Source organism: Clarias gariepinus, chromosome 15, assembly GCF_024256425.1.
Source record: "Clarias gariepinus isolate MV-2021 ecotype Netherlands chromosome 15, CGAR_prim_01v2, whole genome shotgun sequence".
NCBI lineage: Eukaryota > Metazoa > Chordata > Actinopteri > Siluriformes > Clariidae > Clarias > Clarias gariepinus.
Window position 1 is genome coordinate 6,116,107 of NC_071114.1, and position 26,899 is coordinate 6,143,005.

The 26,899-nt window shown below is 38.8% G+C and overlaps 1 protein-coding gene across 2 annotated transcripts; it reads left to right on the forward strand.

Annotated features, from left to right (window-relative positions):
• Positions 1-1,205: 1,205 nt before the first annotated feature.
• On the forward strand, positions 1,206-24,955 carry col6a2 (collagen, type VI, alpha 2). 2 transcript variants are annotated; one of them, XM_053512419.1, is made up of 28 exons: positions 1,206-1,386; positions 7,782-7,871; positions 10,005-10,624; positions 10,719-10,739; positions 10,862-10,927; positions 11,047-11,100; positions 12,546-12,590; positions 12,703-12,729; positions 12,834-12,860; positions 12,980-13,024; positions 13,110-13,163; positions 13,247-13,309; positions 13,402-13,464; positions 13,559-13,612; positions 13,714-13,749; positions 13,840-13,902; positions 14,008-14,070; positions 14,188-14,250; positions 14,392-14,454; positions 14,857-14,907; positions 15,000-15,098; positions 15,241-15,303; positions 16,192-16,227; positions 16,336-16,381; positions 16,485-16,637; positions 16,951-17,406; positions 17,487-17,525; positions 23,345-24,955. In XM_053512419.1, exons 2-28 carry the CDS (start codon positions 7,799-7,801, stop codon positions 23,950-23,952), a joined length of 3,051 nt encoding a protein of 1,016 aa, XP_053368394.1. In that variant the 5' UTR covers positions 1,206-1,386; positions 7,782-7,798; the 3' UTR covers positions 23,953-24,955. The 2 variants fall into 2 exon arrangements, with proteins under 2 accessions (XP_053368394.1, XP_053368395.1); XM_053512420.1 differs by having other exon boundaries at positions 1,227-1,381.
• Positions 24,956-26,899: the final 1,944 nt, after the last annotated feature.

Sequence of the window (26,899 nt, forward strand, 5' to 3'; positions counted from 1 at the left end):
ATCGTTTTGTCACCATGCATGAATCAGCCTGCGGTTGTGTTTGTGGTTATTTAATTATCCAATTCAGTATCGATAATATGTTTGTTGAGTTTTAGTTTCGCTGTGCTGTTGGTGGTTGATGGTGATTTTGTTGTGATTCCAACAAGAATTAGAGGCAAAAAAAAAAATCCTGATTAAGGAAACAAAGCATGGTGTTTTTTTTTTTCCTTGATCACAAAATCGTTGAAGATGGTCAGCTTCCTCAGCTTCATCCTTGATTGAACAGTAATTTTATAGAATATTTTGTTAGTTTTAAAATGTATTTAATAAATGTAACATCACCAATGAGCTGGTAGGCAGTAAGGAGATGACTGCAAGTATGAAAAGCTTTAGACAGACATTTTTCCTTTTGGTAGTGTGACTTTCCATTTTGTTTAATACCAATGAAGTGTAACATAGGTTAAGTCTAAAGGATACACTACATGGCCAACAGCATGTGGAAACATAACCATCACATCACATCATACAGTACATAACTATTGCATTCACTCGAAATCTATACTGTAAGAATCACCATTACCATTCACCTGATGAGACCTTACTCTAGTTTTTTTTGTGGGAATTTGCACTCAATCAGTCATAAGATCATTAGTGAGATCAGGTGAGGATGATTGGGGTGCAGTCAGGGATCTGAGGATCAGATCATGTCTTCATGGAGCTTGATTTGTGCACAGGTGCATTGTCTTGCTGGAACATGTTCAGGCCTCTTGGATCCGGGGAAATTTCAATGTCACCGCATCAAAGACATTCTAAACCGCCGTGAGCCTCTGTGAGCCATGAAGTGGGTTTGATGGTCCAGCAATAAAAAATATTTCCACAAATAGGATAATACTGCTTTAGTTTAAAAGTAAAACATAACTGATGTGTTTCAGCAGCAGAGTTGGGTGGCTCGGGTTCTTGGGTATGGCAATCCTTTCAGAGTGTGAGGGTGTAAACCTCAAGTACAGAGAACAAGTATGTGTGTTGGTGGGGGGGGGGACTATTTAGAAAATGATTTCCGAACCCATACCGGTCCCGCCATCTTAAGCTCTACCCTTTGCATGATAACATAGTTAGGAAAGTAAAATGGAAGAGGGCTAAGGATTGAGCTGGGTGGACACACAGCTCCCCCATGTGTGCACAAAGTGCTTAGAAAGAAGGAGGGAGTCTCAGGGAGGAGCTGGGCTAGAACACACACACACACACACACACATACACACACTTCCAGTGCTGCTCTTAGTCCTCTGCTAAGAGTTCCTGCCCTTTTACAGCTCCACTTTTCGTCAGAATGTCCACTCGATAGACTGTATCTTCTAATAATTCCTGGATATCCTAAAGGATTTCTGATCCAGCTCTGGGTGAGGTGAGGTGAGTACCAACTTTTTCAAAACTCTGCTTTCTCCTTGGTGTTCTTACAGGCAGGGTGATGGAGAAAAGATTCTCACTCGCTTTGCATTCCTGAAAGCCTTTAACTGTGGGTATGCTTGAAGCGGGGATGAAAAAAAAATTAAGCTTTGATTTATAAATGTGCAAAACAAAATCCAGAGAATGAGACTGAACACAATACTGTTTTTTTTTTTTTTTTAAAGCATGTATACATTTAGTCTGAGATATTTTTGGATTTTTAGACTCTCAAGCATCTCCACTGGATTGTAACATCAAAAAGCAGCAACTTGTTCCTTTGCTCTGGTGAAGATAATTAAAATAAAGCTCATCATTCATCAAGCAGAGTTTCTTTATTAAATCAGAAGCTGTGTGTGTAAAGCTCTTTGGATGATTTGGGCTGGGTCATAATATAAGCAGCTGATATAAGCATGTTATTCTATTATACTGCACATTATAACATAAAATAGTTGCTGTCTGCAGCGCAAAGGAGGTGTTACATTTGTTTTTCCAGATGAGATGTTTGAAGCCACAATCACAAACTAAAGTGTTCTGGAAGTCTGATTCAGTCTGCACCATTTTAAAAGTTTTATATTTTGTGTACTTTTTTATTTAATTCCCATTATGTTTAGTACCATAAAAGGGTAGCCAAGGCCCAGTTTGCACTGGTGCCTTTCATGTGCATATACATCTACTGAACTCAACCTTCGTAATCCAAAATGTCTTCATTTGTATAAATTTGGAGCGAATGCTGGACAGCTTTGTAAAAAAAAAAAATTAACTTACAGTTGATGCAGGGTTTTACAGAACTGAAATTCTTATGTATGTAGAAATGATTATGCAGGTTGGTGGGGTTTGGTGGGATTTGAACACACAACCTTCTGATCTGTAAACCCAACCCGCCCACCTTCCCGCCACAACCACCACAACTAGCTTCTATGCAGTCTTATGGAGTTTTTTCCTTGGCAGAAGTGGATGAGTCGATGCAGACCACATGAGGCGGCTGGAGTGGTTCAGTGGTTAAGGTGTTGAGTTGCAGATCAGAAGGTGGTATGTTCCAATCCCAGCAATGCTTAACATTAAGCAGTCAATTTTTTTTTTTTAATCAGGCATCAGCCAAATGATCAAATGTACTGGATTAGGGGTTTATTATACTATTTAGGATATTGCAGTACTTTACTGGTTATTGGAGTCGAGGTTGTTTGGGGTAATTTTTTACTTTTTTTTAATAAAGTGTACCAATAGAAGTGCACTATATGTGAAGCATTTACCACCAAGTTTCAGCCATGATACAGTGTCCCTGAAGCAGGTGAGAGATAGAGGGCACAGCAACACGGGTAGTTTGGCATGGCTGGGATTCAACACATTTATTAATAAAATCTTCCCATTTTCCTTTCCCAGAGATATTCATAATAAGATTATTACTGACAATCAAGATGGCCACCCACTTGTTTTTTTTTAAATCTCACAAGGGCGGCATGGGAATTCAGAGGTCAAAGTTCACTTGTGCAAAGGAAAAGTAACCAATGCTATAAGCAGTCTTTTGCATATGTTTTTATTCTCCAGTGCCGATGAATCGCATAACAAAATCAAGAGGTCAAAAAAGGAATAATAAACGCTACTGCCAAAATATACTCCTTGTAAGACCTTTTGCGGTAGTGGTCATCATTTTGGAGGTAAATTTTTAAGGTTTTTGAGGTTAAGACTAAGGACTAAGACTAGTTATTTTCATTTTCGGTTTATACAATATAAATTGAATTACTGGATTCCCGATGGCAGCACAGTGCCGTTATGGTTAGCACTGTGGCCTTGCACCTCCTAGCACTGGTCAAGTGTTCAAGTCTTGCCTTCTCCCAGTGCTTTTTGGGTTTCTTCCAGGTACTCTGGTTTCCTCCCAATGTCCAAAAACATGCAGGTTAAGTTAATTGGAGTTCTCAAATTGCCCATAGAGTGCACTTGTGCCCTGCAATAGAATTGGCACCATCCAGAGTGTGCCCTGCCTGGGCACAGTCTGCCTTCTTCAACCCTGTAGAAGATAATCAGTAGAGAGAGCGAATGAGTGAGTGAGCCAGTAGATTCCCAGTTTCTGGATGTAAAGAGAATTAGGTTCATTGGGCCTTATTTAACAGATAAAAATAGCTGTAGATACCTTTTGGTTACATTAACATTATATGAGGATATTGAAAATATAGATGACAAAATATAAGTGTTATGTAGCAGTGTATACAGTATATGAAAAAATACGCTTAATGACACTTACCTTTGCAATTGTGTAAAGATTTTAACATTAAACCTTTACGCACTAAGTGTTTGTTGCTATTTTAGAAATAATTATACTTTTGTTTACTAATGTACTGTAATACCCACAGTATCTCAGAAATGTGATGTAATACAGTGCATCACATGACCAAATTCATGTCTGGTTAGAGCACATGTACAGTAAATTTGACCATAACATTTAAACCACATGAAAATGATACCTGCAGTTGCAAAGATGGGATGATTGTACAGTACTTGAGCATGGTTAGTGAAGCTTAGGGTTACCATGATTTGTAAATGTAAATTACAATGTGCAGACATTATTCTTTATCAGCTCATCTTTCCTGTAATTAAAGAATAGGCATGTTTACATACATGCATGACATGCAAAGGACAGCGGAGAGGACAGTTCATGTTTGTCTGTATATTTCTTGTCCTGCACTTGGTGTATATTTGCATTTTATGTAGTCTGGTAATATTGTGTTATATCATGTGTTGCACAAGATTGCATTCCAATGTATACATGCTAAATAGAGGAATTACAATAAAAACCCATATTAACCCTCATAATCACATATTTGGGGTTATTACAGAATTTCCTAACAAGAATAGAACATGATGAATGTGATTTTATTTATTGTGCTTTAATTGATTGTTCCTTTGCAATGAATGAGAGTCATCATGGGGGTTTGTAACATGTTTTGGTGAAGTCAAATTGGGCAGAGGTACATGAATGGTTGAATAGTTGTTGATGTAAGACACACTCTAATCATCGCTACAGTCAACCTAACGTTGGCCAGCTGCAACATTCCTGTCTAAGCTATGGATATTAACAAACATAAATTATGTCTGGCGGGAACGTGTCCACGAGGAGACATCAAATGCTCTGTAACTGTAAATGGACAGGTCATTGATGAAAGTAGTTTTGTAGTACAGTAAGGCAGGTTAGCCCAGAGGGTAAAGGTAAAAAATGCTTGATACAGTACTATGGCTCATGAGACAGCCTGCTAACCATAGGTAGATTGTAGTGATGAATCAAATGTGTCTTACATCACGGGCTATACTTTCATTGGCTCACCATTACTACATCTGCCCACATTAAGGCATGTTTGATGTTAATGCTCGAGATGTAGCGTTTAGATGAATGCATTATTAATTAATGTGCTAAGCTATTCTTTAAATACCGAAGTGTGTGCAGAGCTGGTTGAAAATAAATGCATGCCCTTCCCAATGTAAACTGAACTTTATTTGCTACATATGCTGCATATTTATTAGATAGATGGATGGATGGATGGATGGATGGATGGATGGATGGATAGATAGATAGATAGATAGATAGATAGATAGATAGATAGATAGATAGATAGATAGATAGATAGATACTGTCTACTTCTTGTGTTTAAAGTTGATGTTGATCTTTCTGATCCTTGTTCTTGTTCTGGTGTTGGCTATTGTGATGCATCTGCCTCAAGTTCCAGAATGCGTTCTGAGATGCTCTTCTGCTTACCATGGTTGTAAAGAGTGTCTACTTAAAGTTACTGTCAACTAGAAAAGTTATGAGATCACATATAGGCTATTTCTGAATTCCGACATGGACACTTGATGTGCACACTAACTTGCCTTGTATCTGCACAATTATATCCACTGCAATGCTGAAACATAATTTATTGATTGAATTAGAATGTATTGCTAAGAAAGTATTCAGTGAGGGTATACTATATGTAAAACTGTATAAATATTAAATGCAGTGAACTGCAAAAACATGCATGGTATATACCAATTGAAAGATACCAATAAAAGAGGGTTTAGAGATGTTAATGAGTGCTACTGAAATAAGGGGAACAACATTTTTGAGTGTCATGCTCAGTGGTGTCTTACCTACAGTATAGCAGCAGGTTGGGTTTATCATTAGCCGTTCGTCAAATATCAGCCTCATTAACAACTCTATATGTAATTCTGCACTGGACTGTTGTTCCATCCAGGATAAAGTCTCCCAGCTGGCAGGGGTACACGCCAGAGAGACCAGTATAATGTGGTATATACTAAGGAAAGTGGTGTCACTGTGGCGTAGTGGTTAGCACTGCCGCTTTCACTTCAGGTCTGTGTGTATGGAGTTTGCATGTTCTCACACTTGGTGGGTTTCCTCTGGGTAATCCGGTTTCCTCCCACAGTGCAAAACCATGCAGGTTAGGCTAACTGTCATTCCCAAATTGCAAATAATGAGTGAATGACAATCAAGCTGACAATTCAACCCCTTAAACTCCTGCCACGAAAACAACGGATATATCTGAAAGGTGGGGAGTATTTGTTGGGCTGAATGGCACATGGACAAATAGGGAGTGAGTGATAGACAGCCATATACTCATAACCTGAAATATTTGACAGAACCAAGACAATGGTTTTTACAGTATATACAGATTCATTATTACACCTAGTGGTCAAAAATGGAATCTACAACAAATGCTCATTGATGTCAATTGAGGCATTGGGAATTGCTAAAGGAGGCTACTTAAACAGTGCAATGTGTCCGATGTGTGTGTTCGTGTCTAGTCTACTACTTGTGTCTGGCTTTTAGACCAGACTACATCTTTCTGTTCTCTGCCAATAGAGAGTGTATTTTCATAAGCCTCTGATATGTATTTGCCAGGCTGCACGTCTGTCTGTCTGTTCAACAGTTCAACAGTTTTAGACTGAGTGATTTTGTTGTCCATCTTTAAAATGGTTGTGTTGAAGCAATGCAGGAATGACAATCAACAGCTAAGATTTGCACGTTTGCAGGTGTGTTGGCATGCTGGAGAGTGAAATTTAGCCCCTTTTTGTGTACTGGATATGTTGGGGTAAAGGAAGTCCTTGGTGTTTATGAGGTACTCCAAGAATCTTTAAGGTGTGGGTTCGATACCCACCTCGGGTCTGAGTTTATGTTTTTTATGGGTTATGGGTTTCCTGCCATTTCCTCCCACAGTCTAAAGACATGCGGATTAGCCAAACTGCCCCATGGTGTACAAATGTGTGTGTGTGTGCAATGGAGAAGTCTCCTGGGATAAGCCCCCACTGTGTGACCCTGTACACAGGATAAAGCGGTATAGATGATAGACGACTGGCAATTTTGGGCACCATAATGATTTCAATTCAATTCAGTTTAATTTGTATAAAGCTTTTAACCATGAAAATTGTCACAAAGCAGCTTAACAGGTATCTGGACAGAGAATTTTCAATAAAAGATATCTTTGGGATTTATACCTATAATGAAGTCTTGACGCAAGCCATGAAGTTCTAAGGACTGGCTGGTCTGCACTGAGTGTGTGTTGAAGAGGAGTTGAGGTCACAGCAACATGTTCAATACTTGCGACTAGTGCTTTACACCAAGTGTGTTATGCCACCCCCTGGTGTAAAAAAAAAAAAAAAGGATGCAGATGACTGGATTCGTGCGCATCAAAGGAAGCATATACAGTAGCCTTCTCCCTGCCTGGTTGGTGGATATCGTCTGATAGTGTATAGTTCTGCCTGATGACTGGGAATTGGCCACTAAATGTGGGAGACAATCTGTTTGGGGATATTTTGCTGAGAGACACTTGTGCATGTGTTTATCTCGCAATAATTTAATGAAGGCCTTTAAAGACAGAGGGGCAGTTATCTGAGTATTTCCTTTGAGATCATCTGGCTTCTTTGTAGTAGAAGATGTCTGCGTTACCAGTCCTGAATGCTGCATCCTGAGTCAAAAAGACGAATTTAACTAGAAAGCACCAACTGTGGATTGTTTGCGTGCGTTTATTTATACAAATTGCAACGTAACATTATTGGGTAAACGGATAACATATAACTGTTTCTTACAATAAAAATAAATATATAGTCTTACAGCCCTAGTCTAAAATCAAGAACCAATGGTTATGGAACAGAAACTAATTGCCAAGTAATTTCTTGAGGACTTAAATAGTACTTTGAGTCAATGTTGTCTTGCAATGGCTATAAAGAACTGTAGAAAATTAGAACTTTTAGTAGTAGAATATTTCCTATTATGTTGTGTTATTGTTTCTAAATATGTTAATGATTGTTGTTTATGATTAAACTGTAAAACTACAGTATACTACAGTATTACTCATCGTGTGTGTTTTTTTCTTTAGGAAAGTGGAAGAGCAGGATGATGCTGTTTAAAGCGATTATCCTCTGCTTGCTGTACTTGGCGTCAGTTGGCCAGGCACTGGACTGTCACAGTGAGTGCTGCAAGCTTGACCGATAACTCGACTGCTTGATGGTGGTTGATATATTTTGTGTTTAACAGCAAATTAATCCGTTTACCATTACGAAATATATTTGTACTGGTACTTACAGTTCATCAGTGTAATTTATTAAAATGTATCTGTCTGTCCTAAACTTGACCAAGAAATAGAGTTTATATATAAACTTCCAGTCGAAAGTTTGGACCCACCTTCCCCTCCAATGGTCTTTCGTTTTTATTATTATTATTTTCAACAGTGTACATTAATAATAAGGACTATCAGACATTCAGCTTTGATGACAGCTTGGCACACTCATGGCATTCTTCAATCAGATAAACAAAATAGTCCCTTTAGACACTTATTCGGCTTGTGCAGAGGAAGGGTGGGTACACAGTCAATAGCCCTATTATTGCTACTACAACTACTGTACAAATCCATTTTATGGCAAGAAATTCGAATGTATCTCCAGTCAACCAAACTCTCAAACTGACTCTCATGAGGACGTTCCAAGGAAAGGAAGACCAAGAGCTACACATGCTGCAGAGGATAAGTTCATTAGTATGACCAGCCTCAGAAACCACAGATTTAAAGCACCCCAGATTAAAGACCACATAAATGCTTTTCTGAGTTCATGCACCAGACATATTTCAACATCCACTGTTCAGAGGAGATTGCGTGAGTCAGGCTTTCATGGTTGAATGGCAGCAAAGAAACCATTCCTTCAGCCGAGCAGCAAGCAGAAGAGACTTGCTTGGGCCAAGAAGCACCAGGAAAGGACATTAGATCCAAGAAAAATTGTCCATTGGTCTGATGAGTTAAAATGTACAGTAGGTTTTTGGTTCTACCCACCATGCCTTTGTTAGGGTGGATGGATGTATCCTGAATGTGTGGTTCCCACTGTGAAGCATGGAGAAGGAGCTGTGATGGTGTAGGGGGTGCTTTGCTAGTGACACTTTGGTGACTTAGTCACTATATGGCTACCAAAACATTTTGCAGCGACATGTCATCCTGTCTGGTTAGCATTTGGTGGGACCATCATTTGTATTCCAACAGGCCAATGACCCCAAACACACCTCTAGGTTATGTAAGAGATATTTGTCCAGGATAAATGGAAGTGATGCATCAGATGACCTGGCCTCCATGATCACCCAATGTAAATTCAATTGAGATGGTTTGAGATTAGTTGGAGACGTGAGTGAAGGAAAAACAATTCTGAACAAGACTGTTGGAAAACCATTTCAGGTGACTACTCCATGAGGCTGACTGAGAGAACGCTAAGGATGTGCAAAGCTGTCATCAAAGCAAATGGTGGTTACTAATGGTGGCTTGCTATTCCGAGTAATTTAACACATTTTTGTTCACTACAAAATAATTACTACAAATAATTTCATATTTGCTGTGCTAAGATTTCAATGTCTTTTCTAGATATACACACACAATTGACGTTCAAGTCAAACCAGAACTTAGGATCAATTGTCATAAACCCTAACTGACATTGAGAAGACTTCAAGCTTGATGAGACTCTTAGTCGTTGTAAAAAAACATTTAAATGATGCAAAAGTTTTAAAGAAGGCTTAAACCTTAAATGATAATAGGCATGATGTGGCTCAATGCCCACTGAAGTCAATCCCATGGAACACCTAAACACTTCGAAAATCATCGTTTAACTTGTTGTCTACTTGAGACGCATCTGCTGTGGGAACTGTACACCAAATCTTACACCAACACCACTTATACATTACAGGAACTTGGAGTTATTACCAAATCCCTGTATAGTCCTAACCTTGCTCCAAAGCCATTTCCACGTGTTTGAGTCATTAAAGGAGTTCCTTGGAGGCCAGTGTTTCAGATGTGAAACAGGCAGTCTGAGCATGGCTCTGGCATACTGAGAGAATTTTTCACCTCAATGGTATCCAAGCACTTCTGAAACACTGGGATAAGAGTATTAGTGTAGCAAGGGATTATATGGTGAAATAAGGGAGGTTTTTACTCTCATAACTGTTATTCTGCACAATCAACAGTCCTGGTTTGACTTGAATGCCAAACAAAACCCACAAGCAATTTTTTGATGCTAGTAAACTGCCTTCACAATCATAATTGAGGTTCTTTACATGTTCTGTTCTCCAGAAATCGAGGAATGTCCAATAGAGCTGTACTTCGTTATCGATACATCAGAGACTATCGCTTTGCAGGAGCCTCCACCGGGCAGCCTTGTTGACAGTGTCACGAATTTCACCAAGAAATTTGTGGAAAAGCTAGAAGATGTGGAGCACAAGGGAAGGGTGAAGATTACCTGGACTGTGGGCGGACTCCACTTCTCCATGAAACAGAAAATCATTAGCGAACTAACCAACAAGAATAAATTCATTGAAGAGTTAAAGAATATCAACTACTTTGGAAAGGGCACCTTCATCGATTGCGCCATTAAGAGAATGTCGGAGGAGATGATCCGTCCAATAATAAATGTAGACCCTACCAGGAATACACAGCGCTTTGCAGTCGTCATCACAGACGGTCATGTGACCGGGAGCCCCTGTGAAGGCATCAAGGTGGCAGCAGAGCAGGCTCGAGACAAGGGCATTAAGATATTTTCCATAGCGTCATCCAACAACCTGGAGGAATTTGGCCTTAGAGAAATTGCTAATTCTCCTGTTGGGGTTTACCGCAGCGACTACATGGCTGTCGATCTGTCTAAAGGGAGACCTGAACTTCTAACACACCATATTGATCGCATTTATAATGCCATGGTAAAGTCTTGCTCCATACCTTGGCTTTGTATGTTTTCTTGTAAGTTTGTAAGAGTAACTAGTTTTAACCTGCCTTCATTTTGTTGTTCTCCAGCTGCATCAAGCTTATCAAGAGGTAGGATCCCTTGAGTCATTTCTCTCGTAAAATATACAAAAAAACCATCCTTTTCTATCTATCACTTATGAATTGTTATATGAATGCATAAGTATTGTCCTTTAATTGTTTCTTTCTGAAAGTGCTACAGCGTGAAATGCCTGCCAACACCCGGACCTCCTGGTCCAGAAGGTCCCAGAGGGCAGAAGGTGAGTTGAGACTTCATCACATTTATCACTAGTACACATGCGCTTACATTTTTTTTTTATGTTCTTTTGAAACATTTTTAATGTTTTAGTGCTCTTTACTTCTTTACTGCTGATTACAGGGTGCCAAAGGAGACGGCGGCCCTACGGGTCCCAAAGGTGACAAAGGCCACCCTGTGAGTACAACCTATTTAACTTTGAGCCACATATAGTCACATAAAACATCCTAAATGTGACAGTAGGTATTTTATGAACAAAATCATAAACCAACAGCAGAGGTGTCTTGTTAATGCAGAGTACGGGGGTGTTTTCACACTATGCACTCAATCACAGACCTGAGTACACCTGACTTCACAGTGCACTACATTTGTCTCGTAGGAACAGTCTGTACTATGTCTCTGTACTATGAAAAAGGGGGTCTTGAGCACGGTACAGCATACTTAGCACGGTTCGAATCAGGAAACCTAAGAAAATGTAAATATGTGAGTGTGCTTAGGTACGAAACAATACTGTAAGAGCTAGCCATCACGGGAGAGGAAAGGGGAAATGATTGTACCCAGGCACATTAATGCAAATTCAATTATATACAGTAATTGCATTTGCATTGATGTCGCAGAATCCAGAAATACACTCCAGAGTTTCTTTCTTATAATTAAAAAAAAAAAAAATTTGGCTAATGTAATATTTTAAGACTAAATATATTGCTATATATTTATTATTTATTGCTGTATATATATATATATATATATATATATATATATATATATATATATATATATATATAATTTGTGTATGATAATAATATGATAACAGTAGTAACTAAAATTATATTAATATAATATTCATCCTACTATTTATATTTTTTCTGAAATGTGTATACATATACTGACCCCCTATACATGTATATGGGAATATTAATCCGTTAATGTGATTAATCTAGAAATTTGAATGCGTTACTAGCTTGTTTAATGCAAATAAACATATGACTAAGTTTGACGCTAATAGATTCCCATAATCACAGTGCGGTTACCCGGATGCGTGTGATAATTGTGTGTTTAATGCAGATAAAAAAAGATGACTGAAAAAAAATCACAAGGTGTGCTGAATGGAAAGTTTCATTTTAAAACATTTCTAGATAGAAGTTAAGCTTTCTTTATGTGTATGATAATGAAAAGTAAATTCATGTAAGTAAACAGGAAAAAAAAAGTGTTTCATTATATTTATATTTTAAAATAATCATCTTTTTAACTGGCTAAAAAAATTTTTTTAAGTATTACATTTTGTTTCAAATTATTGCACTAAATTTAGCTTGTGCCGTCTTGTGTTTTATGGCTACCTGTGTATTACCATGGATTCAGTGGTTTGATATGGAAATGTGCTGAACAAGCATTTAGTATGACATTGTAATTTGATGTACAATTTGATAAATTCGTATAATGTACAGTATTTTAACCTACAGAAGTGTTTGGTATCTATGGGACTTCTTGCTTGTGCACTCTACCTCTAGGATTATAATAAAACCTTAAGATTTAAGAATGTGTTCACCAGGTGAACTTTATAATGCACGCAGATCTACAGCTTCACAATGCAAAGTTTCATTTTATTCTGTGTTTCCTTACAGGGTGATCCTGGTATTGAAGGACCTATTGGTTACCCTGGACTCAAAGTAAGTCTTTAATGAAATACATTCACTGTTTTTAGTGTCAGTTTCAGATATTACAATGAAATATGTCTGACTATTTATCTTTCTGTTTTAAACTTCTCCTAATCTGTTTTAGGGAGAACGTGGTCCCAAAGGAGAAAGGGTAGGATTCATTTATATGGCCTATAAGAATAACTAGAGAAATTATGTATTTATTGTAAACACATGCAAAAATGTAATAAAATGTTCTCTTTTTTTCCACCATAGGGAGAAATCGGCTCACAAGGAAGGAAGGTAAGATCACACATTGTTCTTTCTTTGTATCTCATACATTTAAAAAAGATTAAACACTAAAAATATTTATTTCTTGCATTTTTTATTAATTCATTGATTTATCTCTCCTGTTTCACTAGGGAGTTGCAGGGGTGTTAGGACGCAATGGCACCGATGGTCTGAAGGTGAGAGCGGTACATTGACATGCATGAGATGTTTCATTTTATTTGAGTCTTTGATTAAATAAAACAAACCTAATCATTTTTGCAGGGCAAAATTGGTCGCATGGGGGCTCCTGGTTGTAAAGGTGAACCAGGTGACAAGGTATGTGTGTGATGTGCCCTATGAAGAGTAAGCAAATACCTAGCAGGCACTGATTAGTTTATAATCTTTTACTCTATTAAAAGGGTCCTGATGGTTATGCTGGAGATGTAGGAGACAGTGGCCCAAAAGGATCTTCTGGAGAGAAGGTATTAGATTAATCTGACAAAAAAACACAACTTTTTCTTCTTTTTTTTTTCACTTTTAGTATGCAGTGACCTGAAATATCTCTTGTTTCTAGGGAGATCCAGGACGACCTGGAAGAGCAGGGCCATCTGGACCACCTGGAGACCCTGGTCCCAGGGTACATGAAATATATATTAAAGATAGAAATTTATAATAATAATAATAATAATAATAATAATAATAATAATAATAATAAATCGTACTTTCTGCAGGGTGAAAGAGGTAGTCCAGGCACACCTGGTGTCCCTGGGCAGAAAGGCCCTAAGGTCAGTATTTGTGTGTGTGTGTGTGTGTTTTTTTTTCTCCTGCTATGTTATTTACATTAGAAAGTGCTCCTGATTGTAACATGTTCATTTTGTTTTTCCAGGGTACAGCTGGAGGTCCTGGTCCTAAAGGAGATTTTGTAAGTGAACATGTGTAATGCAACATTTTACTATCCACAGTGATGTGGACATGCAAGTCTGGAAACTGTTCGTTTCTTTTGTACTGATAGGGAAGAAGAGGAGAATATGGGCCAAAGGGAGGTCATGGACCAAACGGGCCAAAGGGAGAAAAGGTAGACACTGATTGGTTTAGCCCAGTGCATGATGGGAATTATATTGTCAATGCAATTGACTGTTCTGAAACAGAGCAGTGACTTTCATAAATGAATGTGTTTCAGGGTGAACCAGGATCTGAAGGTTTAAGAGGGCTTCCAGGTGAAGCTGGCAATAAAGGAACCAAGGTAATCATAGTATTATAATTACAGTCACTTTATTATTGTAATAGGTATTAATTATACACTAAGAGATTAACATATCATTATTTGTGTTTTTTTTTTTTTTTTTGTAAATCTGTGTAGGGAGATCAAGGTCTTCCAGGACCAAGAGGTCCACCTGGACAAATAGGAGAACCAGGAAGAAATGTAAGACCATGACACAATGTATTCTACAGTGTATCTCTAAGTAACACTTTTCTGGTATTGAGTTTTATACATTATATTGGATGCGTTGGTCTTAAATTGTTAACATATTGATATATCTTAAATGGATTTTCTTGGTGGTAGGGAAGCAGAGGTGACCCGGGTGATGCTGGCCCAAGAGGCGACCCAGGACCCCCAGGACCAATCGTATGTCCAACTTCCATCGAATCGCAAAACAACCACAAGCTTCAGAAAAAAATACTCAAAATATGTTGAGGAAAAAAATAGTAACATTCATTTCTAGATGAACTGTGGTAATTAGTTAACTGAGCAGCGGTCCTGCTGGACCTTTGTCTTGAAGAAAATTGTATGTACATAATAATAATATGATAATAATAATAATAATAATAATAATAATAATAATATGTAACAGATGCCATCTAAACAGCAGACTGGACTCTAAAAGTGCGTAGAATGAAATAAGGCTTTGATACTTCTTTGCAATGTATTCATCTGTCTATTAAAAATGTCTTTTTGCTCATGTTTCTTTCTATCATTGTTATACTGTACAACTCTTTTAAGTGCATGTTATTGTATCTAATACTGTAGGGTGACAGTGGCAGACCAGGTTTCAGCTACCCTGGACCAAGAGGACCACCGGTACTGTATCGCCTTTTTACTTCAGCATGTCAAATTTATGTTTAATTCATACCTTTAAGCCATGTATGCAACTTGTTAATATTTTTACACAGGGGGACCTAGGAGATAAAGGTAGACCTGGAGCACAGGGAAGCAGAGGAGACTGCGGTCAAAAGGGAGAGCCGGGAAAGAAAGGAGACCCGGGAGTGCCTGTGAGCCAATCTTCATTTCCTAGATACTGTATATTTCCTCCGGTGTTCAGAACATGAGCGACTTATTTTCAGAATAACTATGCATATAGTAGGTGATAGGTAGTTACTGTGTGAAGAATTTTTCAATTTTTTTCTATATTAGGGAGAAGCTGGACCTCAAGGTGAGCCTGGACCAAGAGGGCCTTCAGGAGAAAAGGGAAGAAATGTAAGTCCACTGTACAATACTAAGATATGGTTATACATAAAACACTATAGTACTTGAACAAGATATTATACAGCCATAATAAATGAATTATTTAATTTATTAGGAATATGTGTATACCGCAATCCTCCAATTAAAGTGAAAAAAGGAAATTTTATTTCGTAATTTAAATCAAAAACTGAAGCACTTATAAATTATCACGTAAAATATTTCAAGCCTTTTGTGTTTTAATTTTGATTATTATAGCTCGTAAAAATCCAGTATCTTAAAATATAAGAATATTTTCTAAGATCAATGTCCCAAACTCCCAAAAAAAGTAAAAAAAAAATTTTGTTCTGAAATTCTGAAAATTTCTATTCATTATCAACAATCACGGCTCATTTAGCCAAATCTTCACCAACTGCGGAAACTTCACACTGTACTTTAAGAAACTTGAATTCTGTGCCTCTCCACTCTTCCCTCACACTCTGGGACCTTGATTTCCAAGTGAAATGCAAAATTTAATGGCTTGAACTTGACCTTTACTGAAAACATCTGTTTGTAGTGGCTCTTGACACACTGACTTCCGCCTCACTTCAACCCCAAATTCTTTAATCAACGTTGGTTTCCAGCCTTTTTACAGCTGTAGTTGCTTGTGTAATTTTCCTATCAAACTTTTCCCATTAAGTCAACTTTCCTTTCCAATACAACACATAATGGAGGGTGTTGTCGATTGGCATCTGGAAAAATGTCAAGCCAGCGTTTTTCCCCATGAGTGTACTAAACTAGACCTAGACATACACAATATGTATGAATATTTATATACCGGTTTCAACAATGGCCATCGTCAGAATAACAAAAATAATAATGATATTGAAATGAGTGTGAGGATTGTTGCTATGTTTTTGACAGGGTGATCCTGGTCCAGAGGGAGACCCGGGCCTTACAGTAAGTACCATCCTGGAATCTTTCTATGTATATATTATATATATATAAATCTCCCAGTGGTGTTTTAAAGGTTCTGTCTAGTAATTTGATTATCCTACATCTCTTCAGGAATGTGACGTCATGAATTACATTAGAGAGACCTGTGGGTGCTGCGGTAAGGGACATTCCCTGGGTTAACCTAGTTGAAATAACGTGGTTTAATTCTACTTTACGTTTTGAATACTTACGCATTCTCTGTCTCTTTTGTGCTGTTTCAGATTGTGAGAAGAGATGTGGAGCACTGGATATTGTATTTGTTATTGACAGCTCTGAGAGTGTTGGACTAACAAACTTCACCCTGGAGAAAAACTTTGTAATCAGCACCATTAATAGATTGGGCTCAATGGCTAAGGACCCCCACTCAGAGACTGGTAGGTGCAATTTATAAGTACATCAAGTTTACATTTGTTCTATCGGTAGGTTTCCTTCAAGTACTTATGTTTCCACAGTCCAAAGATAAGCAGATCAGGTTAATTGGCGTTCCCAAATTTCCCATAGTGTGTGTATGCATGTTTAAATTTTGACCGGATGTCCCATCACAGTCGAAAAATGGGAATAAATTCATGTTTACTTTTGGCCTCCACGATCCCTAATTGGACTACAGAGGTTCCTAGATGGATGGATAGATGGATTGATCTAAAGAAGTCCAGTACATACATTTTGTAAAGGTGTCTTTCCTTGCAGGAACACGAGTCGGTGTGGTCCAGTACAGTCACAGTGGAACCTTCCAGGCCATTCAGCTCAACGACTCCAAGATCAATTCTCTTACAGCTTTTAAAGATGCTGTGAAGAATCTGGAATGGATTGCTGGCGGCACGTTTACTCCTTCTGCCCTGAAATTTGCCTATGACAATCTGATCCGTGATAGTCGCCGGTCTAAGGCTAAAGTGACCGTGGTGGTGATCACAGACGGTCGCTTTGATCCCCGGGATGAAGACGACCTGCTGAATTACCTCTGCACAGATAGCAGTGTAGATGTAAACGCCATTGGTGTTGGAGACATGTTTGAAAAGGAAGAGGAATCTGAGAGTTTGAAGTCCATTGCCTGTAACAAGCAAGATAGGGTGATGGGCATGAAGCGGTTTGCTGACCTGGTGGCGGAGGAATTCATTGACAGGATTGAGACTGTCCTCTGCCCGGGTAAGTTGTTCATCTGCGTACAATGCTCCTTTATCTCTACTATATATCCTGCATATATAACTTACTTTTCTTTATTTTAGAACCGGTGATTGTCTGCCCTGACCTTCCATGCAAAGCTGGTAAGGTTCTTTTAATTTTTAATAAAATCCCCCCCCCCAAAAAAAAACCTAATTCGTAAATATTCGTCAAGGGCTCAGAGATTTATTAAGTGGTAATACAGACATATATTAGGCATGCTTCAAGACCCTTAATATCCTGTGATGTGTAATAAACCCTAAACCAGCTTCACTGTTTTTTCTTTTCCTCAATGTAAATCTCAAAAAGGCTCCAAATAATAAATTACCTTCACAAATAGCCACTATACCTGTATTCATTCCCATCCAACTTATTAATGAGTCCGAAATAAACATAAAATTCTCTCCAGTTTTGCTAAAAGTTTAAATAATTGAAGCAATCATTCCAAGCGTAGTTTGCACTGTGCTCTGTGAGCGGAGCCAGTCGCTCGAAGACTCCTAAAACTATTGTCTCGCTGCTCACTTGCAGATGATTCATCTCATTGGAATGGGTACATCATGAATGGATTCTCTGCCAATGGAGGGACAAATAATGTCCCAACTACTATCCCAGGCGTCTCAAACTTAATCGGCACAATGGAGTTCACGTTACCTGATGCCTACACCGCGGCTGTAGCCACAATGGCCTACACAGCCCAGAGAGCCAAGTTCTCCACTGGGGCCGAAAAACAGCAGTGGACTCTTTTGTTCATTGACTCGTTCAAATTAGTCTATGGCGATATCCGGGGTGACCCCAGTAAAGCCATTGGGTTGTGTTAGGCAATTTGACCAAACCGGGCTGTGGCTATGATATAATATGGCTTTATTATTTTGGTGGTTGCTCTTGGCTTCGCTGTAGGATTATGTGAAAAGACAATTAATTTACTAAAAATTACTAAAAACATTTAAAGCTTGCTGAACTAACATTATCACGAGAGCCAGTTGAGTGATCAGTTCTAAGCATGATAATGACCTAACCATTATTATTATTATCATTATTATTATTATTATTATAACTTATAGGAAACTCTTTCTCCTGACCTCAGTGCCTGCTGCTTTTTAAAGTTATTTTTTTATACTTGAACATGGCTAAGAGATAGAATCAAGGCATCCTGACTGACTGTGAAGACTATTCATGCCTGCACAATGTAATGTTCTTAATCTACGCGCAGCTGCTTAAACCCTCACACGGATCTATTTGGCAGTGCTGAATAATCCACTGACATATCACAGTGATTAGAGATATTAAAGCTCATATTATCTGTAAATATTGCATTCTGAGTAAACCATGCATAGATTTTCTGAAGTTTTGCACTTTGCACAGTATCGATGGGCCTTAGCTCCTCTACGGCCTACACGTAGATATATAGAATGTTTCGCTTTCACGATTAAATACTCTACTTGGCCAAAAAAATAAAAAATAAATCACCATTAGCGTTTACAACACACAGTGTGGTGACCAGTTCATGTGTCAAAATGATTCCTCATGCTCCCACAAACACATTTTCACAATTTCAATCCTGAAATGTGCTCCGTGCCATCAGGGAAGAAAATCTCCGTAGTTTGAATGTACTCCATGCAGGTCATCAGCTGATTTCATTTTATTGCCACATAACCTCACTGAGCCTAGACATATACATTACATTTACAGCAGAGAGATTACCTTATCCAAAGCAATTTACATTGTTTACATTATACAGCCGAGCAGTTGAGGATGAAATGCCTTGCTCAAGAGCCCAACAGATAGTTTTGAGGTTTGAACCTGGGAACTTCCAAATTGTAGTCTAATGCCTTAACCACTGAGTTACCCCCGCCCCTAAGGCTGAGCAACTCGGGTAACCCCAGATAATAAGACTGCCTCCAGAGGCTTGTACAATGGCCACTATGCATGATTAATGCCCTTCGTACTCTGATACGCCAATCCCTCGGGAATAGGCTCAATCTGGACTCATCACACAACATGACACTTATATGTATTGTTTTCGTGATTTTTTAAAGTGATCTCCGTTCATTTTTTTCCCGTCCACATTTCTTTGACAAATTTGACGATTTGGCACTATCCTTCCAGGTTTTATTAATGTTATAAAGGGTTTTTAACCCAGTTCCAGTATTAAATTTCCCAAGTTTTTTCTTTTTTTTTGCATCGATACAGCCCAACAATCCTACCCTTCTAAAATTGCGCCTTTCTTTTTTGGCCAGGCAGTGTATGTAACCTCACTCCAATTTCAGGTATAGTTACCAGTAGAGACCATTAAAGGATTAAAGGATCTGAAAGCCCATTCCAAAAAAGAAAAAGCATGATATATAGCGCATGAACCTGAAAAACTTGCTCTGACTTGAAACAAAGATGTATGCCTTATGATGTTAATGATTTAAAGATCATAGCAAATAATCTCTATGGATGACTTATGGTTAAAATCTGAAAGTTGAATATACAACTTTATGCAAATATTGGCTATGAATTTGTATGTAATAACATTTAATATGCAATTAGAAAATAAAAAAACAAGCTCTAGGACTGCAAGAATATATTAAATAAACATATATGGCAAAAAAAAGATTTAATTTATGTTTTTGTCTATTTTAACTGTCCGTACAATTATGTCCCTACGGATTTAATGCATGTTTTCGGCAATCTCATTTCTGTCCCTTTAGTTTAAACCAAAAGGAAACCATTGTGTATATTCCTGTGTTCGGTTTGTAACTAACTGAAAGAATTATTGGCGGCACAGAGGCTTAGTGGTTAGCACTATGCACCTCCTGGGTCAAGGGTTCGATTCCCGCCACGAGTGTGTGCATGGAGTTTGCAAGCTCTCTCTGTGCTTGGTGGGTTTCCTTCACAGTCCAAAGACATGCAGATTAGGATAATTGGCATTCCCAAATTGCCCGTAGTGTGTAAATGCCTGTGTGAGTGTTGACTGGAGGTCCTACCATGGTCACAAAAATGGGAATAAATGCATTGCTCACCTCTAGTCACTTAGTCCCTAGTTGGACTACACAGGTTCCTAGATGGATGATTGGAAAGCAATTATTGCTTAATGTGTCTGACATGCCTTACCAGCCTGGAAAAGAAGGACAAACACACACATTTGAGTTTTATGTTTATTGTTAGCTTTCGGCCAGGTGCCCTGTTTTACAAAGCCAATAACCTGTAAGTCATAAAGAGACCTGGAGACAGACAGATGGTAAGAAACACATTAGCATTTTCTGGTTATACAGTACAAGTCTAGTTCCATTGAGCCATTCATACGTACATTTGTTTAGATACAGACTATAGGAAGTATTATCATTTAAGGAATGAGGAAGTTCTACAAGGGGGGTTGTTTTATGTGCATGGAGGCATGGGAAAGTATCAGAAAAACTTACAACCTGTACATTTTTAGACCAGCTGTTGGTTATAAGGGTATTGTTAATCACATGCAAACAGGCTTCATGGTGTATTGGTCTGTTATTGGACCAGCACATTCCCTATGGACAATTATGGCATAAAGCTGGCATTTAATATATCAATTGTCATGTAGTATGTGACATATTCCCTACTAACCAACCTCTATACGAGGGGGTGTCAAAACATTTTTCAAGATTAGGTTTACAAGCTGTGTTTTTTCATCGTACGTCCACCCTCAGACACCTTAAAACCTGGTAGTAGAATTCGCTTTTGACGGTCTGGCTTTATGAAAAGAACTCTTCATGCACAATGCCGTTAATGTTGAAAAAGGTTATGAGCATGAACCTGGTCGAGCTGTAGTCCTGCCTCGCCTTTTTCGTTGTGGAGATGACGAGTTTTCCACTGTGAAGACTGTTGCTTCATCTCAGGGTCGCACCCATACACCCGAGGTTCGTCATTGGTAATGATCCTTGACATGAAGGACGGGTCATCCACGGCTTGCTGACAGAAGTCTTGGCAGATGTTCCCTCTGCTCCTGGGTCAGCACCCTGGAGACAAAATTAGCACCAACGCAGTGCATGTTCAAATTCCATATGAGGATCGCCTGGACTATTCCGTATGACACATCGACAATGGCAGCAATGTCATGGATTGTTCACCAGTGAACATAAAGCACACATTTAAAAATTTTGGGGCTTGAGCTCTTGAAAGTCTTTTTTTTTCCTTTTTTTTTTGGGGGGGGGGGGGATTTTTTCAAGATTTTCTCCCTAATTTAGTCGTGTCCAATTCCTCCCCGTCACTAGGGGGCTCCCACATTAAGGCCACTACTACCACTCAATCAAAACTATTCTGTGTTTCCTCCGAACCACATGACGCCAGTCGACCGCATCTTTTCGAACTGCTCGCTCATGCACCGTTGGGGGCGACGTAACACACTCGGAGGACAGCGCTATCCGCTCCTTCCGCTTCCGTGAGCTCACGGACGCCCCTGATTGGCTGTAGAACCGTGATTAATGTGGGAGCACGAAGTACCTTTCATCCCTGCCATCTGAGAGTGCTCGGTCAATCAGCTCTCTCTAGACCTCCAGCTGCGAGAAGTTGCAGCATCACCCGGGAACCGAACCAGTGATCTCCAGATTGACCACTCTTGAAGCGGGTGTACCACTCAAAACACCCTAAACGCCTAATTGCTGCATCGCTGTAATCCTGGCAAATCATGTCAAACTTATCTGTGGCAGATTTGCCCAGTTTCATGCAGAATTTCACGTTTGCTCTTTGTTTACATTACATTTACATTTACATTTAGGCATTTGGCACTCTTATCCAGAGCGACTTACATTTTTATCTCATTACACATCTGAGCAGTTGAGGGTTAAGGGCCTTGCTTAAGGGCCCAACAGGGGCAACTTGGTGGTTGTGGGGTTTGAACCTGGGATCTTCATACCGTGGTCCAATGCCTTAACCACTGAGCTACCCCTGACCCAAGTTTGTTCAAACTTGCTGTCCATGATGAAATAGCAGATGTGGTAACGCACATGGTCAGAATAGCACCAGTTGCACAGCTCCCGATGTACACAAGACAATGTCTTTTGGCACACTGACTTATGAAGGCCGGTGTTCCCTGTGACTGTGCGTGCAGCCTTGTGCTGCCATCTGTTGCCGTGTTACAAAACTATCGAAACTTTTTGATACCTAGCAGCCCCTTAGCAGCCTTCGTATTCTTCGTTTGGCATTTAAATGGAATTTAACTAAAGCACAAAATTGTGAGAATATTCTGACCTGCTGAAAGAAATGTTAACTAAGACTTTACCATGCTTAACTTGTTATTTTTCTAACTTTGTTCTGCTTGAAAACAGAATAGAATTATAAATTATAAATTATAAATCATAAATAGCCAGTGAATCGACTTCCAGCGAAAGAATGTTCATCGATCTACGTAGCATCAATGAAGACGTTAAAGAAAATGAAACGTATTTCTGTATTTAGCACAGAACAGGGAGCATCAAAGCTTCATCCCTGAAAACTAAAGAAGCTGAATTGAGGTAGAAGCACTAGCAAACACTTACCCGAGTGACTGCTAGGAAAATGGTTAGGAAGAACAGGGACAAATGGTAAATAATCAAGTATCATTACCATAGCTTGCCTCTTGTTGCTGTTCTAGCATCTTCTGTACATTCTCCAACATACATAGTTGGATGGAAATGCTTATCAGTTAGCGTTAGCCAGCTAGGTACAGTATCTCACCTCCTTGAAAACTGGATTATCTATGGAGCACCACGCCCATTCCATTCCCCCATTCCTTCTACATGAATAACCACATTACAGTTGTAAGTGTTTCCTGTTTCATGTAATTATGCACCCACCTTGAAGACACTGTATACACTTAGATGGGGTTTCTACAGTATTGAAATCAGGAAATCTCACTACCTCTCCAAATGTGCCATTGCTATCTTGATAATCTGTGACCAATATATATATATATTTTTCTATTCCACAGAACCAGCAGTCGCCAGCTGCGTTCAGCGTCCTGTGGATCTTGTGTTCCTGCTGGACGGCTCCGAGCGCATGGGTGCAGACAACTTCCGGAGCGTCCGTGAGTTTGTTGAGAACGTGGCCAGCCGTCTCACTTTGGCTAAGAATGCCAAGGACAAAAATAATGCCCGTGTTGCTCTTCTTCAGTATGGCGGCGAAAACCGTCAGGATGTGGTCTTCAGACTTACACATAATTTCACCGAGATCACTAACGGCCTTGGGAGCATGAGGTACATGGATGCGTCCTCCAACGTGGGCAATGCCATTACTTATGCCATCAACAACATCCTGCTGAGTGGAAACACCCGCTTGTCACGTGGCAACGCTGAAATCTCCTTCGTCTTCATCACTGATGGAATCACCGACAAAAAGAATCTGGAGGAAGGTATAAGCTCGATGCGCCGGGCAGAAGCCGTGCCCACTGTGATCGCCATGGGCAAGGATGAAGCAGTCGACAAGGAAGTGCTGTCAAAGCTCGCTCTGGGAGACCAGACGGCTATTTTCAGGGGAAGGGATTACTCCCAATTGTCCAAGCCCAGCTTCTTTGAACGTTTCATTCGGTGGGTCTGCTGAAGATGAGGTGTCTTAAGTTCACATTAGTGTAACGGGGGGAATTGGTGTGTATTCGGAGTCGGTCTGGTTGTTAGGGTGATTATCTGAACATGCAGTACCTATCTTACATGTATGGTCTTACATTTGTTTTTGTTGTTTTTAAGTGACTGAGAACTCATTATATATTGTACCAGTGGATTTGGGAAAAGGGAACAAGAAGACACTAGAGTAAAGTTACATTACAAACACTTTAAAAAGAAAAAAAAATTACTGACTGAATGTTTAAACTGCAATCTGCCATTTCTTTTGGTAAATTTCTCTACTTTTAACCGAATTACCTGAAATATTTTGTATACACACTAAGGTGCTAAACTAGAGCAAGACTGGAGTTTTTCCTGTATAACTAGGCAAGACGTTTCCATGAGATCTTACACATTCAGGGTTTACGTGATTAAGCCATTTTGACAACTACTCGTTTTTAATCTCGGTGTCAGTCCTAGTCAGGTTCAATGTCAGCATTCATGATACAAATCAACAAGCCTTAAGTTCGTCATCATAGTTGAACACAGGGAACCAGTCACACAACAGCTTCTTCTTTGAGTTACTGACAAGAATTGCTCAAAAAGTGCACTCCTGCTTGGGTACATACTTACTGTAAGTCATGGCAATGCGTTTCAACTTAAACTTTCATATAAATTGATTATTAAAGCTATGTTCATGTACTTAGTTATAAACAACAGAATGACCACAATTGATCATTTGTCTTTTTTTTTTTACGGACACTCGGATCAGATACCTAAAAATTTGTTTTTAATTCCACAAAGATGAAATCAATTTTAATGTTCTGTCAACACTTGAAGGATGCAAGCCATTACTTTTTGTCAACTTCAGTGTTAGTACAATAAATCAGGTTGTGGTAAAATGAATTTATCTTGCTGTGGTTGTTGTTGTTTTTTTTTTTATATGAACATAACAAGAAAGTATGAACTGTACACTAAGCCAAAAATAAATTTGGGGCACACCATTCTGCCTGATTTTATCTTGATTATTATATGATTATTATTATATATGTTAAGATTATATATGTGATGACACACTTATTCACACCTAGAGGCAATTTATTTGAGTTGATGCACCCAGTTTATCTTGACTCATCTTAAAACTGGGTGAACATGCAAAGAAAAGGGCAAACGTAACTTAGTTTAAGTTAAGTTCTCATTTATTATCTTTTTAGAAATTCTTTTTGCATCTGTGGCAGGAATCAGTTATAAACCACAACAAAATACTTTATAATTACAGACAACAAATTCACTCCAGTGGCAAGAAAATCACTCACATACATGGAAAGTGGCGACTATGATATCACAATGCTTTGAGATATACTAGAAAGTACATAATAAGCATACGGGTTATATACAGATTGTATGATACCATACATAGTCATCTATAAGAACACATCACCCATTATCAACAAATAACTTATGGTAAATCAGTAGTAGGTTTCCTGCCATGCAGAAGGCCCGGGTTCGATTCCTAGCTGATGCCTGAATCTCAGCCACGGATGCAGTGTCGGTCCCAAGCCTGTATAAAATGGGAGAGTGGCATCAGGGAGGGCATCCAGCATAAAAACCTGTGCCAAGTTGTTGTGTGGGACAGATCAAAAGATCAACAACTGTTTGTTTTGTTTTTAAAAAATATTGTTCTAAAGACATTTAGAAAATACAACAATGTATGGCTAAATACATCAAATACATTAAATTTTTTCTTTTGGGAACATAATTCCTGCAACATCAATGTGCACATCATCTGATTGGCTGTAGAGCCGTGAATAATGTGGGAGCACTAAGTACCTCTCATCCCTCCCGACCAATCAGCTCGAGACTTCCGGCAACGAGAGGTTACAGCATCACCCGGGAATCAAACTCTCATGATCTCCAGATGATAGGGCGAGCACTTTACTACTCCACTCGGAGATCCAGTGTGCACGTAATTAAATAAATTTTGAATGAGCTTAACCTTAAAGTAAGCCGAAAGTAACATTAGGACTGCCAAAATCATTCACTACTCACTTTGAGTTAAAAGTTATGTCAAGTTGTTGAAATGGCTTTTGCCTATCACTCACTCATTCTAGCCAGAGTTGCAGGAGGCCCGGAGCCTATGCCACGGAACTCAGGGCACGAAGCGGTGTACGCACACTGGATGGGGTGCCAGTTCATTACAGAGCACAAGCACACACACATACTCACACACTATGATCAATTTGGGAATGCTAATTATCCCATTTGCATGTCTGTGGATCGTGCATTTGGAGGACAAACTGAAAAAGCCAAAAAATAGAGTAGGCACAACGTACAGGAATAGTACAAATTACACAAACAGACAGACAACAAAACAATTATAAGGTAAGCAAAACTGAACAAATTGGTGCAAAAACCACAATCTCCATGAACAACAGTTCTGTGGGCAGAAAGTATGAGAGGTATGAGAACCATGGCCAGATTCTAGATTATTTAGCCTTTTTATGTGCGCAACACTATTATATGTACAGAATTAAGTTTTGATTGTGATGATGTTTTCTTGTCACCTCGAATGCACTTTATGATCATGGTATTATATAACCCACCCTCCACTCAAGATGAAAAATTCTGTGGTGAACTGGAGAAGTTGTTAAAAGTAGCCTCATAAAAATCTGAACTGATAATATTAGGGGATTTTAACATGGACTGGTTTAACAAAAACAAGAGGAAAAAACTAAAAACCATTCAACTTTTTTTAATGGGAATATTAAGGGGGCTACACGCATTACAAAATCAAGCAAGATTTAGATAGATTTAGTTTTCTCAAATAGAAACAGAAAATATTGAAGTCATATAATTTTTTGACTGGGTTATCGGATCATAATATGATTTTAGTTACAAGGAAATTATCTAAAAAACAGTTAATGAATTTTAATAAACCAAAATTTAAT

What these genes read in the sequence shown, in the direction of transcription:
- col6a2 (XM_053512419.1), top strand. Translation starts at nt 7,799, where the DNA reads ATGATGCTGTTTAAAGCGATTATCCTCTGCTTGCTGTACTTGGCGTCA. An exon ending in AAGGATCTTCTGGAGAGAAG is followed by an intron (nt 13,310 to 13,401) that starts GTATTAGATTAA and finishes TCTTGTTTCTAG; the next exon opens with GGAGATCCAGGACGACCTGG. An exon ending in ACGGGCCAAAGGGAGAAAAG is followed by an intron (nt 13,903 to 14,007) that starts GTAGACACTGAT and finishes AATGTGTTTCAG; the next exon opens with GGTGAACCAGGATCTGAAGG.